Consider the following 22600-nt stretch of genomic DNA (forward strand, 5'->3'; position numbering starts at 1 on the left):
AAAATTTCTGCTATTTGAACAAGTTGGAGAAGTTTCAAAGGTAAAAAATACAGCTGTCTAAGTTAGAGGTTCCCCTGTCACCAAATCCTGGATAGATCATAAATTCTATCTATCTCCTTAGATTTCTAACATTCTTTTCTGCTGGTTTTTTTCCATCAGGCAAACTTCACTTTTGAGGAGCTTGAACGCCTCCAATTGTTGACCAAAGCTTGGGAGGAAGTAGGACCTCAACTGTGGCACTTCTTTCAAAACAGCCTACAAATGAACATGATCCGTGTATGTTATAAATTATCAATGATCCTCAGTAAGAGCAGCCTTTCACCATCTTTTATTTTTATTCATGGAGAAGACAATTAATTGAAAAGGTTTGGCAACAAGCACAGCCTTTGCAGCAAGGAAGCTGTGGCCTTTAAGGCTGTTGGCTGCTGGGCTTGGTTTGAAGGCAAGTCATAGATGCATTACAGCATCCCTATGGCAAAACCTCAGATCTGGGCAGTCAAGAATCTGACTAATGATTTCTTAATAAAGGCAGCAATTGCTGCTTCCCTGCCTCCCCAAAATGTCTTTCAAGAACAGACAACTTGATTTTCTTGAATTCTATATAGGCAAAGAAGACAGTAAGACAATACTTTTCCTGGGCCAGACAGAAATTTATTTTGGGATATTGCTTACTTCTGCATCATTTAGATTTGACTTTGATCAGCTGCAATTACTACCTGTAGTTAAAGTTTATAAAGCAGTTCATACTAGAAAAAAAAATTTGGTTTCCTCATTTTTCTGTATTGTATTAGACATTTATAACATTTATCCTCTTGCTTATAAGGAAATAATGCAATAAATAGTCAAGGAAAGATTTCTTTTCATCCATTCTTCAGCTCACACATCCAGTTATGCAATGACCCATTTGTAAAATTGATTCTTTAGCATACCCTTTTGTCCTTTTTCATGTGTTGAAAGAGTTGTGGAAATGGAAACCTTTCTAGCTAAACAGGGCATGGAAAGACCCATCATTGTGACAAAGCTGTCATATTTTTGTTTAGGACTCTCTGAAGCACCCTACAGTGAGGGACTTCCTGAACAACCAGATGGGTGCAGAAGGCTTCACCGCAGAGCAAATCATCAACTTTCTGCACAATGGATCTTCGAGGAGCCGGGAGAAGGGAATGCCGGACTTTGACTGGCGGAACATCTTCAGTGCTGTAGACCAAGTTCTGCGTTTGCTCAGTCAGTATTTGGAGGTAAATTTATCCCTGCCCCTCTAGTTGTAGAGGAGGTCTTAAAACCAGTTAGGCTGTACTGGGTCTGTGGTAACAGACAAGAAAGTTAAAATCATAAAATATTTGTTTGTTTAAAGTTGAATCTCATTATTAAATCCATGTATTTAGAATAATACAGTGGCACAAGTACATGAATGCTTAGTATTAAAAAAAAGTTCAATTTGATGGTCTTCAAATGCTTTACTCAAAATGCTGGTTGACTGAACACGTTTCAATGCTGAGAGGCCGAAAGTGAATGCAAAACTTCAAAGAATTTGTTTTTTGTAAGTATTAATAACCAACAGGCCACTAATTTCAGCAAGGTCAGGAGCAGAGGAACAAATAGTTCTTTGGTAAGTCCCCTTGCAGATTTTTAGCACCTGATCAAAATTCCATTGAAACCAATGAGGGAGTTTCCACTTGTTCTGTGGTCACTTCTGACAAGATGTCTGTCTTTCCTGCAATCTGTACCTCTCTTCTCTAGCAAGTTGTTTTCAGTGGTGCCTTCTGAGGATTTTTGAGAGAAAATTGGTACCAGTTATAGGCAACAGGACTAAGCCTAACTCCTAATTTCAATCTAGTTCAGTCTAAAAGACCATTTGTCCCTATCAAGATGGGAGGAACTGAAAGTTTATCTGCCTTCCTACAGCTAGTACAAGAAGGAACAATAAAGGCTTTACACAAAGGTCTGCTGATTCATTTAATGATCTTTTTGTATCATGTTAGCAGAATTATTTCTTGTCAAACTGAGCTAAATATATTGTGTGCAGCAGGTCAGTGCTGGAACATCAGTAATACCAGAACAGTTACTGTACCTGGTAATAGATCTTTGTGTCCTAATGTTCTTTCTAATGAGCTTATTCTCTAAAGTCTGCTGTTTACACAGAGTTGTAAGCACTTGAGAACGCTTTCCCACTGTGCCAGACACAATGGCAACAAATAGCTCCCTTTGGGGAATAGCCCGCTCCTTACCTCCATAGTATGCAATGAGGACAGTGTGTTGCCAGCACCTGTCTTTGGCAACTCCAGGTCTCTGCTGCAAACTGTGATGCAGCTGAGAATCCCACAAATTATGCAGTGGCTGCTCCTCCTCACCACCCCAAGAATTTCCTGTTCTTCCCTTTGATTACCTTAGGCCACAGAACTGCTAAACTATTAGTGAGAGCTATGCAGTCACTTCTTATTCTCTGGTTTTAACTTCCAAACCTGTTCTTATTATTTTGATTTCGCTTTTTCCATTTTCATTAGACCATTTTAAATTGTTAAATAATTACTGGGAGCAGATTTGAAATAAATTTCCCCAAGTAGCTGAAGAATTAACTTTGATATAGTGATATTTATGAAGATACAAACTGAGTTCAAATTCACTGGAGGATAAGAAAAGCCTAGGTAGAGCATACAGCCTTTGTTTTGAATGCAATTCATGTTAAGAGAAATAAATTCTAGCTTTGGCTCATAGATTACTATATAAAATGTCTTCTCTCTTTCAAACTGTGTGAATTATTGCAACACTCCCATCTAGCCCTTTGTTCTTATACAAGCTTTGATTTCACTCTACTCGTGGAGAAGATCTATAAGCATTTGTGTTTTGAACACTTGCAGCTTCCTTTACTGGACCCCTGGACAAGAGCCTATGCTGCTCCTCAGCCCACTCCAGGCATTGTCTGTTCTGCAGTGAAAATCTAGACAAGTTCAGTTGCTGTCACTATCATTTGCCAGTATCATTCTCACAGATTCCCCTCGAGAACTGAGTTCTTCTGCAGCTGAAATAAGTATCTTGAAAATAATTCCTCCTGCTAAAGAAACAACAAGTAATACTCCAGACCCTGCAAAGTTCCACAGTTCCACAGGAAAGGTTTGCTTTGCACTCACTGCCACTTTTGCAAGAACTAAAATAATTCCTAAACTCAGCTAACACCATGTGGGATAAATGTATTCCAAAAAAATTAATGCAGTAAGATCCATCGGTCTGATTTTCTTTCTCTTCTGACATGCAAAGTTTTCTGCCTTATTTTGCTTTCTGATATGAAATTTGATGTATGTTAGTTTTCTGAAGCAAAAAGGACAATGAACTCCTACAAACACTAGGAAGAATAAAGCCACAAAATAGTGTTATCAGTTTAAGCACTGTTCTGTTGTGATTTAAAAAATATATTTTCATATAGATCCCATTAAGCTGTGATAATAGAAGTTTTAAGGGAAACATAGCATGATTTCTCACAGGGAAGGGTTAAGTAAAGGAGTCTTTAAGATTAAATAACAAGTACCAATATGAGCCCTTTGATGTAGACTAATTTTTAATTATTGGCTTGCAAGAAATGATCAAGGAGATGAGATCAAACAAGTTAGCCTGTTGGAATTTTATGAAGCAAAGGAATTCAAAAAGTATCTTTCCAATCAGGGTTTATATACTTCTACTCTCTGTTAATATTTTGCCAATTCTGTGGGACAGATGCTAAAATACAAACATAAATTTGTAATTTTACAGACAACTAATGCTAGAGTTTATAGCATTCCCAATCTTTTTTTTTTTTTTGCAATGTCTGCTAAGTAGGACCTAAATGGAGGAACATAAAGGACTTAGGTTTTGATGAATTTTTGTCTTTTTGGGCATTGATAAGAATACAGTTTGTAGTAATGACAGAGACCAAGAAAGAATACCTTTTTTTGAGATAGCCAATAAAAATGACTCACTAACTTAAGTCAGGAGTTAAATCATGCGTCAGAATTCAGCAGGGACATAATATGACCAGTTAGATAAATCAATTACTTGTCTGGTGTTACATAGGAAGGAATGTTGAAATACCTTAGAGACATTTAAATTTAAATGTATGCTGTGACTTTTTCTAGTGCTTCACTTGACAAAATGCTTTTCATCTGAAGTCCACAGCCAATGTTCTTTTCTTACAGATCAGTCATCCTTTAGCTGTCTAGTATTCACTCAGGCACTTCCTGGGCTGAAGAAGGGAGGAGAGAGTCAACAATAGTTTCAACATAAAGCTGAAAATAACAGTTTCAGTTGAACCTACTTTCCTTTTCTGTTTTCAACCACTGCTGTTTGCTTTAATGTACATCTCTTAGTATTTTAATCCCGTGCAAGTTTTCTCTTTGTAATTATTTGTAGTGTTTGACCTTGGATAAATTTGAAGGTTATCTTGATGAAGCTCAGCTGACTCGTCAAGCCCTTTATCTGCTGGAGGAAAACAAATTATGGGCTGCTGTGGTTTTCTCAGACTTAGAACCTACAGCCAGCAGTCTCCCACCACATGTGACATACAAGATCCGAATGGACATAGATGCAGTGGAGAAAACAAACAAAATCAAAGACAGGTATTTACCTGAAAGGGTTTCTCAGTTCTTGCCTGCCATAACATAAATATGAGAGACACAAGGGTGTTGGAATCTGTGTTGGATACACATGTAAAATCCAGCTGTATTTGTTAATACAGTGTAGTGCAGTGCAGAGTCCATCTCCAGTTACCAGGTGCTAACATAAATAGTATCACTCTTGTGACAAGCCAGGCAGTAGGTAGGTGCAGGAATACAAGGCAAAGGGATAATTCTGCTCAGAATCTGTTCAGTAACCTGCTTCAGTTTATAGATGGCCCCACCATTGGGAAAGACAGACTAGAAAGTCCTGCATGGATTGTGACTCATCTCTCCTCCACCTGGACAGCAGAGCTTCTCTGCTGTTCCTCCTCAAGTCCCCACCAAATAGACTCACTTAAAGGGATATAATTTCTCAGGACTGTCTACAGAAGAATATAATGGTATCTGGCAGTTGCAATTCTAAATACAGTTATTTCTATTCTAGAACAGTTATTCTGCTATGGGACTAATTTATGTACATTTTAGGCCAAAATTGCTATTCCAAGTCAGTGTAGAGAAAATAAAAGGGAAAAAAAGAGCCTTCTACTTTCTTAAGCAATATGGTCTGATAGACCAAAGTCTAGAAAAGACAACTCCAGGCAATGTCCCTACAATTTCAGTTGCTGTGATTAATTAATTAATTAATTTACCCCACAACCCTTCCCTAAAGTCACTGCTTACTCAAATAATTTCCCTGTGAATTTTCTTTTGAGGTACTGGGATCCTGGTCCAAGAGCTGATCCTGTTGATGATTTACGTTATATCTGGGGAGGCTTTGCATATCTCCAGGACATGATTGAGCATGGGATTATAAAGACCCAGACCAGCACTGAAGTGCCATTGGGAATTTATCTGCAGCAAATGCCATATCCATGTTTTGTGGATGATGTGTGAGTAAAAGCAGTTTGTCTTAATTCTATTGAATACTTGGATTGCTGGATGGTTTAAGATTCTCAAGTACCAGAATTAGCCCTAAGTTATGAATGTCCTAAGGTATAAATGCAAGAGTAGTAACTGAGACATAGCTGAATTAATTTGTTTTTTTCCTTATCCTGTCATAACTCAGACTCCACAAGCCACCTTTGCCAAGATTCAACCCCTAATCCTAATCCTGGCCTTTGTTTCATCCAGTGTCCAGGCCTAAAATGAACTCAATACACTAGCCTCTTAAAAGCAGCATTTTTTTTCCAATTTCCTTCCCTGTTCACCGTGTGCTTGCTCCAATGCTGCAGTCTGTGATACTGCAGCTGTTCTCTTATACTTTTCACTCAAAAAAAAAAAAAAAAAAAGGCATTAGAGGAATCTTTTCATAGTTTTGTCCATGTGCTCTGACAGCAGGCAAATGCTGCTACTTCTGATAAAAGCAAATTGCAGACACATATATTGGCCTGTCATTCCCATCACTCATTATATGTTGGTCTGACAGAACATCACCCTGGCAAGCCTGCTGTCTAGTTCTTCTCCACTGAGAATATTGCAGAAGCAGAAACCCCATCTGTGCAAAAGTTCTCTGAAGCCTGCAGTGGCCACAGGCAGTCCAGGGTTGGTGTCCAAGCTCAGTGATGGCCTCTGCAGAGATCCTGCTCGAGTGAGGCAAGAGCATCCTCATGGTAACCTGTAGGCTGTGCTGTGCCCAGCCTAGTGCTGGTTACCTGTATCCATCCACAGGCAAAACTCAGTGTGCCCTAGGCCATATCACAAAAGCATGAGTTTGTTTCTCCAGACTAGATTGCTTTTCAGGACATTTTTGGTGAAAAAGTGAAGATTTTCCCTTTGTTTTGAAACTGACATAGCTTTGATATGGCAAAAACGTAGTTCTGTAGGGCTCAGACTTAGGAAGCTGAAGACTTTTTGCTCCTTGCCTTTAGCAACTGTGAGCTTTTGGCCTCTAAACAATCAACACTGGATTCCCCAAACCCCATAATACATAGCAGTGTTAATTAGTAGTATTAAAGTGCACACATAAGGATGAACAAGTACCCTGGGAGCCTGAATAATAAAACCATCCACATCAATTGTAACTAGGGAGAGGGAGATGTATTCCTTCATCTTCTTCACCAGATAACTCCCCCAGCACAGCAAGGCCATCAGTGCCAGGGAGACATTGTTTATGTTAACATGTTCCCAGACTCAGCAAAATGAAGAGATAAACAGTGCAGCTGACAAACTGTGTCCTGTACAGGACCTTGTTAAAAACTCCTGTAACTATTGTGTGCTTAATGGAAAACTGCCTCTGGCTCAGCCTGCACTGCGTGCCAAGGGCTGTGGTGAATTGGCTGTGAGTGGATGCCAGGTGCCCACCAAGCCTCTCTATCACCCTCTTCCTCAGCAAGAAGGGAGAAGAAATTGAGACGGAAAACAACTCATAGGTCAAGATGAGGCCCTTTACTAAAGTTAAAACAAAAAATAACCCAAAGATTCATTCACTATTTCCCATCCAGCTGCTTCCTGGAAAACAGGGATTCAGCATGCATAGCAGTGGCTTTGGAAGACAAATGTTGTAAATATCAAATACCCCCCCACTCACACTTTCTCCTCCTTTTCCTTAGATTTTATATCTGAGCAGACGCAATATGGAATATCCCTTTGGTCAGTTTGGATCAGCTGTACTTGTTGTGTCCTGTCCCAAGATTCTGCTCACCCCCTTGCCTAGTGGTGAAGTGGAAATGCTGGAGAGACAGCTCAGATGCTGTGCCAGCACTGCTCAGCAGCAGGCAAAACACTGGTGCATTCTCAACACCTTTCTAGCTATCCATGCAAAGCCCAGCGCTGTGAGGGCTGCTGTGGGGAAAATTAACTCCATCTCAGCTAGATCCAATACCCTGACTCATGGTTTGTATGAATTTCAGCAACCTTGCTTTTAATCACTAATTTGTTTATTTCTCTTGTCAGTGAATCTTTGGAGCAGAAAGACAGTGACACTCCCATATTGTTAACCTTAACATATGTCTTAAAATATTCTTTGTAGTTCATAGTAAAAGCATTATGGAAATTCACTGTGAAGAAAGATGGATTTTCATGAGACACCAAATATTTTGTAGCCTTCAATAACCCTTAGAACCTCTTTGTAAAATAGAAATAACATTCATCTGACTCATGGGAATGCAGAAACCATTACCTTATTAATATTTAGGATGCTTGTGAGGTTTACTAGTGACATGCTATTGATGTTTGGACTGAGACTTTACAGTTCTGTATTTAATTAATGCACTCTTCCCCACTCCTTTTCCTTTTTGCTTTTCATCTAATATTTCTCTGTTTTACCTAAATTTAATTTATTCCTTCTTGCTTTGGTAGCTTCATGATCACCTTAAACCGTGCCTTCCCCATCTTCATGGTGCTGGCTTGGATATATTCAGTGTCCATGACTGTGAAGAGCATAGTGCTGGAGAAAGAAATGCGTCTGAAAGAGGCCATGAAGAACAGGGGCATAACCAACGGCGTGATTTGGTGCACTTGGTTCCTAGACAGCTTTTCCATGATGGCTGTGAGCACATTGCTCCTCACAGCTCTGATTATGGTAAGGATTGCTACTCTCAAACTCACTCTTGTGTTTGCACTCCTGATACCAGTTTGCTGTTGAGAAGGAATAGTAGCCATTGACAGGGAGATGTGAATGGTGGAGGCCCGTCCTGATCACAGCACGTAGCAGGCACATTCTTCTAAGCAGACCTCATAACAGCATCAGCACTTGGCAGAGACAGAACAATAAATGCACTAGTAAAGATTTATTGTGGGATCATAAAAAATACATCAGGCTGGTCACTCTGTATATCGTATTTTCTGTAGGCAGATGCAGATCTCCCAATAAATAATAATAATTCACTACATGTCATTAATTATTAATATCCATTGCTTCTCTGCTTAGAAACTGGGCAACTATTTCAATGGAAAAAGGGACTGCAAGGACAGAACTTTCAGGAAAACCTAAAAAAAAAAAAAAAAAATCCACCTTTTGCTCCACTAATTCAGAATTACTGTATTTTTATAACTTTTCAGGACAGTTCAGATGTTGTCTCTGGGGACTACCTTTTGTCTCCACTACCTGAGAATCAAGATTTATATTAAGAGCTTGCTGCTATGTTTTATCATATAAATGTATAGCATTTTGCTAAGGAAGAATGCCCTTGCATCTTTTCTGATGTGGGGAGCTGGTATTGGTATAAATGCATAGTTAGGGTTCAAGCTGCTCTGTCTTACCAGCATGTCCTGATGAGTTGTTGTAGTTCCTGGTGTTTCCATTGCAGTTTGGGTGGATAGAGAAAGCTCACTTTATTTGCTACACTGGTTTAATTAAAAATCAGAGGGTAATTAATATCAGAGAGGAATGTGCTTGTACCTGTAATTCACTTTCTTTCCCATATTTCACTATGCCAGTGTGAGGCACCTTTGTAAATATATTCTTATGAGACATTGCATTCCTGTTGATAAAGAAATCAGTCTCTAAGGCCCAGTGGGATGTTGCAACCATGCTGAGACCTATTTATAGCCTGAAAGACCTATTTGAGCATTATATAAATTGACCTAATAAATAGGTCTCAACATTGGTTTTAAAGACTACATAGATAATTGGCAGCAGTCCCTGTTCTTCTTGAGAGAGAAAGCATTTAATCCACAAAAGCTTTAATGAAGAAAGGTCAATAAAAGTTCACCCAGTGGGTCAGTTAATACACAGGGATCTCTGAGAAACTGCACTTGGATTTCTCAGATGTGATATGCTTCTGTTTGAATAACATCCAGGTGCAGAAGCTTTATAATTTGCCTGTGGTTTTATTGTGGGTTTTTTTAAAGATGTGTTTTGTAACACTTCCTTACATTGTCTTTTCTGTACATCAAGCAAGTGGATTGAGGGGATGGTGTGAAGAGATAAATGAAAATTTATTGTAATATTTCAAATAGTTTTATTTAAAATGCATGAGTTTCCAAGGGGGCAGATCTTGCTTGGAATCATTTACTTGTTAAGACAGGGACAGAATGTCTGTTTTCAGTCAGTTATGAATTTTGTTCATTTTGTTGTACTAACCTGAAGTCACAGTCCAAGAACAGGGATAAAGTTCGATGAAGGATTTGTTATTGTAATGACTTCAGTTGTTGAAACTGATACCTGGAAGAGTTAGAAGTCATATTAGGTAAGAAAGACTGGCTTATTACTCTTTACCTGTTACATGTCAATAGCAATTCTGACCTTTCCTGCTAGCAGAAAGGAGCAATACTTGTAAATATTTCTGTTTTCCTTTTGCTTGCAGCATGGACAAGTGCTACATTATAGCAATCCACTTCTGTTCTTTCTGTTCCTACTGACATTCACCACAGCCACCATAATGCAGTGTTTCTTGTTCAGCACCTTCTTCTCCAAAGCAAATCTGGCAGCTGCCTGCAGTGGAGTCATCTACTTCACCTTGTACCTGCCCCACATCGTCTGCTTTGTCTGGCAGGATCGTCTGACTGCTAATCTGAAGATCCTAGCAGTAAGCCTTTCACTGGTTCCATGGCATCTCTGCTCCCCTTCTCACAGTCCATATGTGAATCACAAAGTATTGCACATCTCTTCCTCTTGACTTTTTTGACTCAGGGAGGGAGACCCCTAAATCTCTCTTAAATAATTAAGAATTGCAGGTGTGGAAGCCTTTAGCAGGCCTAGTTCAAGAGATATCTTCATAGCTTTTAGAAAAGCCAATAAATTTATTTTATGTTTTGAATTCCAGGAAATTAGCATGCTAAAATATTTTAAATGTTTTGAATATTTTCTTGTAAGTCAAATCTAACTTCTGTTATGTTTAATAAATATGAAGGCAGTTCACAAAATAGGAACAGTTATCTTTCTCATGTGCTATAACCTACTTAACACCCCATGTCTAAGCATAAGAAGACCTCAGGTTCACATTCCTTCTTTGCCTGAACCATAAAGTTAGGAATTGAACCCCAGTGCCAAAGTTCTGAGAAATACCTTTCATCTAAAGAGTTGTAGACATTCTTCATGCAGTTGGTTCTCTTCCATTTTAGGTAAGATACTTAACAAGTCAGGGGAGCTGAAAACTTCTTGCTGTTTGAGAAGGAACCATGATCTTATAGAATTACTCAGATTGATTTTCTGTTCCCAATGTCAGGAAGGAGAGCAGATGTTTTGAGTCCAGTCTCCCCATTTTTACCAAGCATTTTAACAGCATAGGTAAAGGAACTATCTTCTCTTCTTGCACTGGGAAATATAAGGAAAAAGAAAACAAAACACTTCCAAAGCTGTAACTAAGTGTATAAAGTTATAAATGAAGTATAAACTACTGGTTTATTAGTTTGTTGTGTTAGAATCAGCTAGCAGACATGACAGGGGAAGCAGTTGTAGTTTTCCATATCACGATCATCTGGTGTACTTTCTGTCATGTTACTCATAGTGGCCCTGCCTCATACACTCAGGAAATACTTTGTTTCACCTAGATAATCAAAGGTGTACCCTGTAAACTTCTAGGTGCACCTATAGTATTTTCCAAAAAGATATTAATGAAGAAAAAATTATCTATGAGAGTTTCCTAGTAGTTAAAGCAAGTACAGCCAAGGTTAAATTCAGTCTATACTGAATAATACTGCTTAGAATTGCAGAAAATTAAACATTATAGGCTAATATAAAAGTGAAACAACTTTTCTCATGTCATTTGTTATGCAAGGTTTAAAGTCTAGTCCCTAAAAGTCAGAGGTTTTTTTTGTTTGTTTCGGGGTTTTTGTTTTCTTCTTGTGGTGGGTTTTTGTTTGCTTATTTGGTTTTGGAAAGTGTCCCCCTGTCAGGGCTGAATATCTTTTTTCCTTTATTCCAGAGTTTGCTTTCTCAAGTAGCTTTTGGGTTCGGTACAGAATACTTGTCACGCTATGAAGAACAAGGTCTTGGCCTCCAGTGGGGTAACATCAGAACCAGTCCCTTGGAAGGAGATGGATATAGCTTTCTGTTTTCCATTAACATGATGATTTTTGATGCTTTCCTTTATGGAGTACTGTCTTGGTATCTCGATAACATTTTTCCAGGTACGCCAGTTTCTTATTCATACAGAGTAGTGGAAATTGCTGCAACCTGTGTTAGTCTAATCAGTCTCTGCATATTTCAGTGGCAGAAACAGGGTGTTTGACCTTGTAGACTATGAATCTTATCCAGTTTAGCACTCCTGGTTTATTAAGGACTTCCACTTTTCCCTCTTTCTTTTTTCTCTCTCCTGTTTTATTCCTGAAAAGAATGAAGAAGGAAGAGTAAAAAGGAGGATGTGATTTCTAGTCCTGTTTTATAATTTAAATAGAAAATAAATCTACAAAAACATCATCTGTTAAAATCCAATTTGTGTACATACTTTTCTTTTGAAGAGTTTAAACCATTTCTAGTGAGATTTCTTTAAATTTTTAAAAATATGGATTTGACAGTAGATTAGATTTTCTAATTCACATATCTACTTTGGCCACATTATGCAAACTGTTTTTTAGAGGATGGCACTGTTTCCTAAGACACATGCTGTGTCATTGGCAGTTGTGAAAGTTCCTGTGTGGATTTATTTTGTTTCTAAATGGAAGTCATGATTCTAGTACAAAGTCACAGAAGGACTTTCTTTGTTATCAATTACAAAATTCTGGAACCTTCTGTGGGAAAAAAAATATTAATATTTGTTCTTCTAGCTTAAATGGTTATCTTGCTTCATATTTAATATTGTTGCAATATAATAACTGCCAACTCTTATGCTGTACAAGCAAGTGAGCTTTCTTTTCATCAGTTTGTTACTGCTGCATGTGAACTGCAGTTCCAAATTTTTTTCTGTCAGCACTTTACACAAAAGAAGCATCTTTTAGGCTTCTAGTTAGTAGCTTCACTTGCTCCCAGTATTTTCTCTGTCTTGTCTTTCTGCTACTCTCTTTCAATAGAATTTCTCTTAGCATTTCTCTGTCACACATATGCAGCCCTGCCAAATCAATGCTGTACTACTTGAGGTTAGTACAGGAATTCCCTGGATAATTCCTTGAACCCTCTGGTTCTTGTCCTGCTCACATCTGCTCAGAAACCAGCCACCCATTGGCACAATGGCCCTTTGGCTATTCAAGCATTCTGCTGCATAACAAATTTCACTTGGATTTGCAATCATCCTGAATGAGAAGCTGTTTTTTTTTAGCCACCAGTTTCAGAGGGGAATAATCCAGTCCATAGGAAGGCAAACTGTTTGTGAATGCAGACAGAACATTTCTGTGCATGAATAGGAGTACAAGTGGTTGGCTGAAACACAAGTAGTTTCTCTTAATTCAGAAGTAAGAAGACACTTTCATAAGCAGTGGTTTACAATTAATAAAACTGACCATCTTTTTATGAGCATCACAGATCCCCATGCCTGTTTTGAATAAGTAACACAAGGCAAGTAACATCTTGGGTTACAAAGATGCCAGTTTTAAACATAGAAGCTCAAATTCCTGCATTCTATAAATCAATATGATCCAGGAAAGCAGTGTTGACTTCCAGTAAGTCTGGTCTGACCTGCCAAGAACTGGTAATGTTACTGTGCTGTCTCTTATCCAAACTGAATTAACCTGTAACTAAAAAAGCCCATGATTGTTTAAGAAGAGGATTACACTGTTGTCACTTTTCCTGAAAGTCTGTGTGCTGAAATAACAGTCAGTGTGTCTTTTCTCATTACCAGTTGTAAATTCAGCCCCAGGGTAATAAGTGTAAATTTAAAAAGCTTTTCAGTCATGACAAGCCTCAAGTGTTAAATGGGCATTAAAAGAAAGTCCCTGAGTGAGGCTGGGATCCCACCTTAAGCAGTGAGTTGCTGCCTGGTTGGTAAGGATTCAGGGCATAGCTTTATTCTGCAATTAAGCTACTTTCTACTTAAGACAAGGTAAGGCAAGTCACATTTTTGGAATATTTTACTGCTGTCCAAAAGAAAAAAAAACTGTTAACAAAATCTGTTCTATCAACTACTTGGTACATGGTTTCACCTTCTGATATGCAACACTAGGACTGCAAGTGTTTATATTTAGACTTTGCTTAGATGAATTTGTACCTACTGCAGAATGGGGTTATGAAGTGCACTTCACCTACTTATTTTTATTTTAGGGAACTATGGGCTACCACAGCCTTGGTATTTCCCTCTGCTGGAATCCTATTGGCTTGGCTCCAAAAGCCCAGAAGCTGAGAAAACAGCAACTGCTGATGGTGAGTTCTTTTAAAACTTTGGTTTTTAGAAATAACTTCACTGATCTGCTTAAAGGTGACTGCATAATATTTCCATTATCTGGCCTGCTGCAAAGGTGAGAGACTGCCATACACTGGGAGTCTTGGCAAGTGCTTTTGAACTTGGAGTGGTGTGCTGTCATTAGAGTCATTAGAGGTGAGTCACTGTTCCATCTGAGAGCATTTAAGGCCTGGCTTAACAAGCAGCATCAAATCCTCACTCTGTAACCAACACCTTTTGAGACATTCAAGGAGTTCTTACTGCTCAGCACAACATCCATTAAATGTTAATCTTACACTGAGGTTCCCTACTTTTCTAAACCTTACTCTTTTCTATATAGTTTGACACTCATTTAAGTCTGTTTACTTTCTGTTTCTAAGCAAGATCATAATCTATGCCACCCTTGTACCAATGTGAATAAGCTCAGTAAAGAGCCAGCAAGTTGATTAGGAGCTGGAGCATGTCACGTACAAGATGCTGAGAGAGCTGTGTCAGCTCAGCCTGAAGAGAGAAAGCTCAAAAGAGCTAGACTTGTCAGATGTGTCTAGTGGAAGGATGAGAGGCAATGGATATAAGCTGGAAAACAGGAATTCAGATTCAATATAAGAAAAAAAGTCATTACCATGAAGGTAGCTAGAGCACTACAACAGATTGTTCAGAAAGGTTGTGAAATCTCTATCTTTGGAGATAGTTGCCATGATCTGAATTGGCCATATTTTTTGAGGATTGAACAGGAAGTCTTTGGAAGTCATTTCTGATCTAAATTATTCTATTATTATCTCAAGTAGCCTGATTGTGCTGATTGTTATATCATCCTGTCTTCTACAAAGCCCTTGAAAAGCTCAAGGCTTAGGGCTATTTCTTTTTCCTCAAAATACCTCTAGGGATATTAAATTTTTGTTAATTAAATCTTGATTACTTTTGGTTTATATAGAAAAAAGTCCAGAGTCAGAAGGTTGTGTGGATCAGAAGACCATGGAAAGGGAAAAAAATGAAAACAACTCAAATAAATCTGAAGAACCTGAAAAAACAGAAGAAAAGAGTGACGGCCAGGGGAAGAAGGATGGTAAAAACAAACAATGTAAACACAAACGAGAAAAAGAACCCGGCGAGCAGGGGAAGCCTAAGACAGATGCCCAGGACAAAGATGAAATTAATAGTAAGGAGAGAGAGTAACCTGAGTATTCTGAGATACTGTACTCATTGTACTTCAGACCAAACTAGACATAGCAGTGATTGGAGCCAAGCCACAAGAGCTAGAGGGGACCCAGTAGGTGATTGCATATAACTGCCAGAGCTAAGCACGAGAGAGACATTGACTCTTATTTATTCCTCTACATTCATCATCCCTTAGAATATTTTAGCCACTACACTTAAGACAGCTGGCTCCCAGAAGAGCTCCTTAACTTTTTTTTATCATAAAAATGCAGGACGTTTCTTTGGCAAGTTAGTTTTCTTGCTGAGGGAAGCCTCAGAGCCATATACATTGACTCTTTAAAATTAAACAGAGCCATGACTTCAATAAAAATATGCTGAGGGGAATGTTCTTCCCTCTTAGTACCTCCCCTTTTTTTTTTTTTTTTTTTTTTGCCTATCTTTAGTGTGTTTTACATCAGTAGGAAAGGGCTGGTTTCAAAGGGATTTATCTGAAGCGCTCTGTGTGTCTGTCTGCAGCCTTTTCTGATGCTGACATTAGCCATCACCTAAGAATTCCTGAATGACCTGTCTTGTTTTCAAGCCCCAATGTCTTCTTTTGTGGTGAGCCAGAGGAGTTTTCTGTATGAGATGCTCAGAGGAATGCATGTGGATTCTGTAGCACAAGTAACTGCTACAGGCAGCTCTGAGCCCTTTCTGACTCTCTTGAAAAGCAAGAGATAAAAGTGGGGTCATCAGAGCTCCTCACGTAGGCACTGAAAACATGCATTCAGGGTGAATGGAAACAGGACAGGACTTCAAAGGAAAAAGACAGGCTGAGGTTAAAGGTTATTTCAGCCAATCTTCTCCTAGTGCTGCCTTATCTTTTTGGTGCTTTACTCCTTAGTTCCCAGGTTCCAGCTGCTCCACAGCCACAAAGGAAGGGCTTTCTGCCTGTCACTGCACAAAAAAAACCAAACCTGTCTTCCCTTTCAGCCACCCAGGAACTGGGAGGCATGAGGAGAAGCCAAGAGCAGACCTAGTACAGTTCAATGACAATGAGGATGTAGGATCAAAATAGAGAAATATGAATCACAAAAAAAGGGAGCTCAACCTTCCACCAGTGTCCTTCAGGTGATGCAAAGCAGATACTGGGGGAAATCATCGCAGAATTTGCCTCATAACTTGCCAGTGAGTTTTGCAGACAAGATTATGACACATATAAAACCAAGGAAGGTGCTTCAATTGCCAGTATATGGGTAACTATCTAGCCAGACTCCATGTGAACTTTTGTGAATAAAGAGATGTTTGTATTTGTCCCAGCAAGGTAAATGGAAACCTAGATTCTTTTCACAAGTCAAAAGAAAAGTTACTCATCAAAATAATTTTATTTAAAATAGTGCTACCCATTCTCAATTGATTATTACAATAATACATGTTCTCTCATGTAAAACAAATTTGGAACTTTTTCCTGAGTCCTGCTGGTGACAATAATGACAGTCACATAAGCTGCTGGTGGATGTGGGGCTGGTTTTGCCCAGCTGACGTTGGCTGCTCTCCACACAGGCCTGCTGGGTACTGAACAATTTAAGTAAACTGCAATTGCAAAATAAGCCTTCTACAAAGCCCAAAGCATTCTGTGTAAACAAAAGTGGACAGGGTCTTTAGTTTCAATTTCTCAACTCTCATAATTCACATTGCCCAAGGGCTTAATTTACTTCAAAGGAAGTTTGTTTTGTCTAGAAGCTGGTGCAATAAAATGTCTTAATGATCCTATTTGCAATAATGCATTTTTAATCCTGAGAGAAAGCTATCTCATGTAGTGCTCATGTTAGGTACTATCTAAATCCTGACCTGTTCTCAGCAATGGGGTAAATTTCACCTACCAGGATTAAAGGCAAATTTTTTTGTTGTTGTGTTTTGTTTGTGTTTGGGGGAGGTTTTTTAAGCATCATGGTCAAAGAATGCACAGCTGGGCAAATTATTTGAATGACAGATTTCAGCCCAGCTAGAAAAGCAACCTGCTGCTTGTTTAATGTAATCTCTCTGCCTATCTAAGTATTTCCAGAAAACAATTCCCAATAATCTTCTTGCTACACAATGAGAACAGAAAGCATGTTCAGTTTCCCCTGGCCCAATGAGTTACCTCCCCACAGACCACCACAATTCTGGGCTCTGCTTCTCCTCTCATAGATATGAGGGTAAATCTAAATAAATTGCACTGCAATTAGAAATCTGGCCTTAGTTTATTGCTGGTGCGACTTGGAGAATCTGGCCTTGGAACACAGTTATTATGCTGGGTATGTGCTATTGCTTCTGCATTTACTGATGCGTTGTCATCATCAGAACTAGGATTAAAACAGGTGCTTTTATTCTCTTTTCATTTTTGATTTCTTGCCTTTCAAGTAAATGCCTTCTTTGAGCCCGAGCCAGCAGGATTGATTCCAGGAGTGTGCATTCAGAACCTGGTGAAGATTTTTGCAAACAGGCCCAAACCAGCAGTAGATGGGATAAATATTACTTTTTATGAGGGTCAGATCACAGCCTTCCTTGGTCACAATGGAGCAGGAAAGACAACTACCATGTAAGTCTCTTCTTTTACAAGAAGCAAATCTAGGGCAGTGCTCTTTTACTGGGGCAGTCTTTTCTTTTCACTCTTCCCTTGTCTCTCTACCACCCCTGCAGCTGGCTTGACACACAGCATTAGGCCTTTTCCAGACAGGGAAATGCTGCCCCTAGGCATAAAGGAGATATTCTGGATTAGTTAAAGCCCTGGGAGGGAAGTCACGCATGACACAAACAAGTGAAAGTCCAGAGGAAAGGAAGCAATTCTCTCCCCCAGAATTCATTTCCCATGGCCAAACTACCATAGGTGAAGAAAGAGAAGGATTTCTGGTTGAAAGAAAAAATTTTCAAGCCACTACATTCCACATGTTCTTGGTTTCTCTGACTGGCTCTAGGTCAGTCACATCTATTGGTCTGTGTTCAAAGAAGTATAAAATACAGGCCCTCTTTAAATAAAATGGCTACATGCATGCAAGATCCATGTCCAGATTAAAAATGTTCCTCTAGTCCTAGAAACCAAGCATCCCAGGAAGCTGGACTTCAAGGATGTTTAATTTTCTTTATACAGAACCTTATTTGGCAAGATAGGATTCATTGGTGAACAAGACCTTTTATAAATCTGTGACAAGTTCACCAAATGTTGAAAGAATTAAATGTATTTCATTGTGATTTCTCACAGCAGAATACTTCAGGATTTTTCAATTAAAACACTTTTATTTCAAAGGCACTTTAAATTGCCTCATGATTTTTTAAATTGTTTCACAAGGAATATGTTCAACCCAAAGTAAAAGCATCCTAATCTGCTGGAATGTTTTGTAATTTGAGGGGGTTTATTCTATAAAAACAAATTTTTTTATTGCTTTAAATTTTTTAGACTGAAAAATCCACTAATCACCCAAATCTATTAAGAGATGCCACCCATTTACAACATAACATTTGGTCTTGTAGTTTACAGAAAATAAAGATTTAGGGGATGAGTCAGCATGGCCAGAGACCTCAAACCATTATTCTTTTTTCATCCTGCTGAGCCTACTGATTTTAGACCCATTTATATCTAGGGTTGATGTAACATGCTGAACTAAAACAGTTTCTTGATGGAAGCCAGAACCATCTAGACAGTTGTATCAAAAATGACATTAGCAGATCCATCAGATTCTCTGTAGCACATCAAGAGTGCTTACATACATGCCTTCCACTGGGGTGGTTTCGTCAAGGCCTATGGTAAGAAGTCATCATGCTCCACCTAGTGGAATCATGTAATGTAGCTTCCTTATCTAGCACAGAGAGACAGAAGAGGGGGCATTTCCTCATTTTGTTTTCCCAGGTCGATACTGACAGGTCTCTTCCCTCCCACGTCTGGAACTGTGCTGGTTGGTGGCCTGGACATCCAGACTCACATGGACTCCATTCGGCACAGATTAGGGATGTGCCCTCAGCACAACATCCTGTTCAACCAGTAAGTGTCGCTCCATATTTCCTTCAAGGAGAAGCATCCCAGTCTGCATGTGTGAGAATCCCCAGCGCCAAAGCAGGAGAAATCCCCTGCATCATTTCACTGGGAACAAAGTTTCTTAGGAAAATAACACTGCTCCTGGTGTTTTCTTTTGCATTGTAGGCTAGCAGGAGTTATCCTGGAGGGTCATGCACTATAATTTAGGACCACTAAAGCAAAAAACTCCAAATTGACAGTGCAGTAGCAGGATATTTTTATGCTCATTTCTTACTACCATTCAATCACTTACTGCCTTCTCTGGTGATTTCCAGCTTCACTTCCATTAGTTTGTGTTTACCTCAGCAACAGACTCTCTTACATTTTATTCTCATAAATGGATGGTTTGATACCTGCTATACCTGTTCCTTTAGTAGCAGGTTCTGCTTTGAAAAGGCAAAGAAAGAGACTATGACCTCCAAGTGAAGTGTGTTGATCCCAAAGAAGATCTTTTAGGGTAATGCAACCTCTCTTCCTTTAGCAAGATAAAGCTAGAGTGAATTTATTGCTGCTCGTGAATAAAAACAGTTTATTCATTTAACGCGCCTTCCTGCCTTTTTGTCTGCTGTCACAGCCTTACTGTAGCAGAGCACATCTTGTTTTATTCTCAACTGAAAGGAAGATCCAGGGAAGAAGCTGAACAAGAACTAGAAACAATGCTGGAAGACATGGGCCTCACCCATAAAAGAAATGAAGAATCTCAGAATTTGTCAGGTGCCCACAAGAATTTTCTAAGATGTTTAGTCCTGCTGCCTTTTCTTTGTCTCTCATAAAATCATGGAATGGTTTGGGTTGGAAGGGATGTTAAAGATTATCTAGTTCCAACCCCTTCTCATGGCCAGGAACACCTTCTGCTAGACTAGGTTGTTGTAGCCCCATCCTGGCCTTTTGGCAATTATTGATCAAGTTACATATTTGAGGCCATATTCTGACATATCAATGTGGACTGGGAGGATGCTTTCTTTTCAAGGAGTAAATTGATCTGTACAAATAGTAAAGCTGGCACAACCTGGCCCTAAGGCTTCTATGTCTAATAAATATGCAACAAATTCAAATATACTTGAAGCTATTAGTTTTAAAATAATATAAATATATGTATAAAAATTGATTAATATAACAAGCAAAACAAAATAAAGCCTCCTATTATTTCAAGGCAAATGAAATACTATACTGTCATTCTGCCCCACTGTATGGATCTGTGCTCCATAGTACTGTATTATTTGGTAGGAGTAGTTTCTTCCATTCTGAAGGTACAAATGCACATAGTGTATTTGAATAACTCTCACTTTCAGATTCAAAGGCTGATTTGAACAAACAGCCATCTGTTATTATCCTACTTTGTCCTGATTGCAACTCTAAAAAAAAAAAAAGTTGGTTAGTTTCATGAAAGAACATGAAAACCTCATATCTTCCTGCTTTTGCTTCTGGCAAGAAGCAGCAAATGCGATGTGTAGATGGAAAATATGTATTACTTATATATGTATAAACAACCTGGTTTGAATTTCAGAGGAAAAATTACTATTAATTTATCTTTGCAGAAATGTGTCTTAGGATGGGTTTAATTTTATTTGTAGCAGTTTGTCTGCACACCAAAAAGCAATTTTAATTACATCCCTATGACTTATAGAACTTATCTTATGCTCCTGGCTGTGTTTGTCCTCTGGTAGGTGGAATGCAAAGGAAACTGTCTGTTGCCATTTCTTTTGTGGGTGAAGCAAAAGTGGTAGTCTTGGATGAGCCCACTTCTGGAGTTGATCCATATTCCAGGCGATCTATCTGGGATCTTCTGCTGAAATATCGCCCAGGTAAGATTTGAGAGTAGAAACTGTTTTATTTTTTTGGTGGGATTTTTTAAACTTGTCATAGATGCAGTATGTGCCTCCTGTGTAAACTGTCATGAGTAGTGGGATATGAATACAAGCAAACAAGATTCTTTGAACAGAATGGTTGTGGCAAACATGGGACTGACCTTGATGCAGAGAAATAATTGCCAAAAAGCTAAACACAGTTTTGAGTTCCAGAGAGAGTTCATGCCTTGAATATTCCTCCTTGTTCCTTCTAGGCAGAACTATTATCCTGTCAACCCATCATATGGATGAGGCAGACATCCTTGGAGACAGAGTAGCCATCATATCCCAAGGGAAACTCTTCTGCTCAGGCTCTCCTGTATTCCTAAAGAACTCTTTTGGCTCTGGCTTTTATCTCACCCTTGTTCGCAAAATGAGAACCACAAAAATGGGAAGGGCTACAGTAAGTATGAGTGTAGTATGTTTAATCTGAGTAACACTTGCACTGCACCAAGGTAGAAAGCACTTAAGTGCCTCTTGACACTGTGTACAAAACTGCAGGTAATCATATGATTATATAATTATGAATATCATATTAGCGTGGTTTGGGTTGGAAGGGACCTTAAGGATCATCTAGTTCCAACCCCCATGCTGTGGGCAGAGACACTTTCTACTAGACCAGGTTGGTCAAAGCCCATCCAGCCTGGCCTTGAACACTTCCAGGGTGGGGCATCCACAGCATCTCTGGGCAACCTGTTCCAGTGCCCTCACAGTATAGAATTTCCTCCTAATACCTAATCTAAATCTACCCCTTTTCAGTTTAAAGCTTTTCCCCCTTGTCCTATCGCTACATGGTTGTAAGTCCCTATCCAGTTCATTTGTAGCCCTCTTTAGGTCTCTCTGGAGCCTTCTCTTCTCCAAGCTGAACAGCTCCAGCTCTCGGGTTGCTTTTGTCCATATACAGGTGTTTCTGACTCTTACTTTTGCAGTACACTGATTTTAAATATCAGATAGTCTGGTAATGGCTCAGACACCAGAAAAGTCTACATTTGTCCATAGCTAAACCAGCCTCTCACAGCTTGAAAAGTAGGGTTCTGGGTGCTTTCTGTTGACATAGTGCTTCCAGTCCTAGTGGCAACACAATCTGAACACTCATGGCCTCTGCTGATTGCATTCCCTAGGTATCCTGTAGGCAGTTTAGAGTTGATTTGTGCAGATGGATTTATGTTTCCTGCATTGCTCAATCCAGTATTCAGATGATTTTCAGTATAGTGCATTCAAGATGCTCTGGATATGACATATTTTTCATTGGCTCAAGCTGTTCAAATATTGACAGCCTTTACATCCTGTTTTGAGTGTGTCTGAAGGACTTTAATATTTTGCTCTCTTGCTTGTCCATGCTAGTCATTTTGTAGCTGTGGATCTCAGTGCTCCTGCTCCTGTTCCAGCTGTGTGCACAGGGGTGAAGAAGGATCTCCAGAGCTGGAACTGGATGGTAAGAAGCAGGATGATTCAGCATTCCAGCACATAGCTATGTCTCCTGTTATGCTGCAATCTTGTCTTAAAGATCAATGCTGCAAGGGCCCACTTCTTTGGTCCTTGTGTCTAACGTTTGTATTCTGCTGTAACATGAATTTAATAAGGGTTCTTTGTGGTTTTGCTTGCCATTGACCCTTTTTTGTGTATATGTGGTCTCAAGTACAGATGATGAAATGGAAGTTTGTTTGCTTTACAAGTATGGTGTTGAGTTTTGTGTAATTTTTAAATAAAAACTGAAGCATATCTACAGCAAGGAAATAGACTTTCTCA

General features: G+C 39.1%; 1 protein-coding gene across 1 annotated transcript in view; it reads left to right on the forward strand.

Annotated features, from left to right (window-relative positions):
• The window catches only part of ABCA4 (ATP binding cassette subfamily A member 4), a 59945-nt gene that overhangs the window by 18274 nt on the left and 19071 nt on the right, over positions 1-22600 (forward strand). The window contains exons 10-24 of the mRNA XM_054285760.1: positions 160-276; positions 1041-1238; positions 4381-4586; positions 5339-5515; positions 7923-8145; positions 9872-10093; positions 11432-11636; positions 13699-13797; positions 14751-14975; positions 17357-17534; positions 18840-18971; positions 19579-19718; positions 20672-20809; positions 21067-21254; positions 22196-22286. Coding sequence (XP_054141735.1) covers positions 160-276; positions 1041-1238; positions 4381-4586; positions 5339-5515; positions 7923-8145; positions 9872-10093; positions 11432-11636; positions 13699-13797; positions 14751-14975; positions 17357-17534; positions 18840-18971; positions 19579-19718; positions 20672-20809; positions 21067-21254; positions 22196-22286 — 2539 coding nt within the window. The remainder of the gene's footprint in view (positions 1-159; positions 277-1040; positions 1239-4380; positions 4587-5338; positions 5516-7922; positions 8146-9871; positions 10094-11431; positions 11637-13698; positions 13798-14750; positions 14976-17356; positions 17535-18839; positions 18972-19578; positions 19719-20671; positions 20810-21066; positions 21255-22195; positions 22287-22600) is intronic.

The sequence above is a fragment of the Melozone crissalis genome, unplaced genomic scaffold, assembly GCF_028551555.1.
Source record: "Melozone crissalis strain CALT ecotype California unplaced genomic scaffold, PUWL_Pcris_2 ptg000045l_1, whole genome shotgun sequence".
Lineage (NCBI taxonomy): Eukaryota > Metazoa > Chordata > Aves > Passeriformes > Passerellidae > Melozone > Melozone crissalis.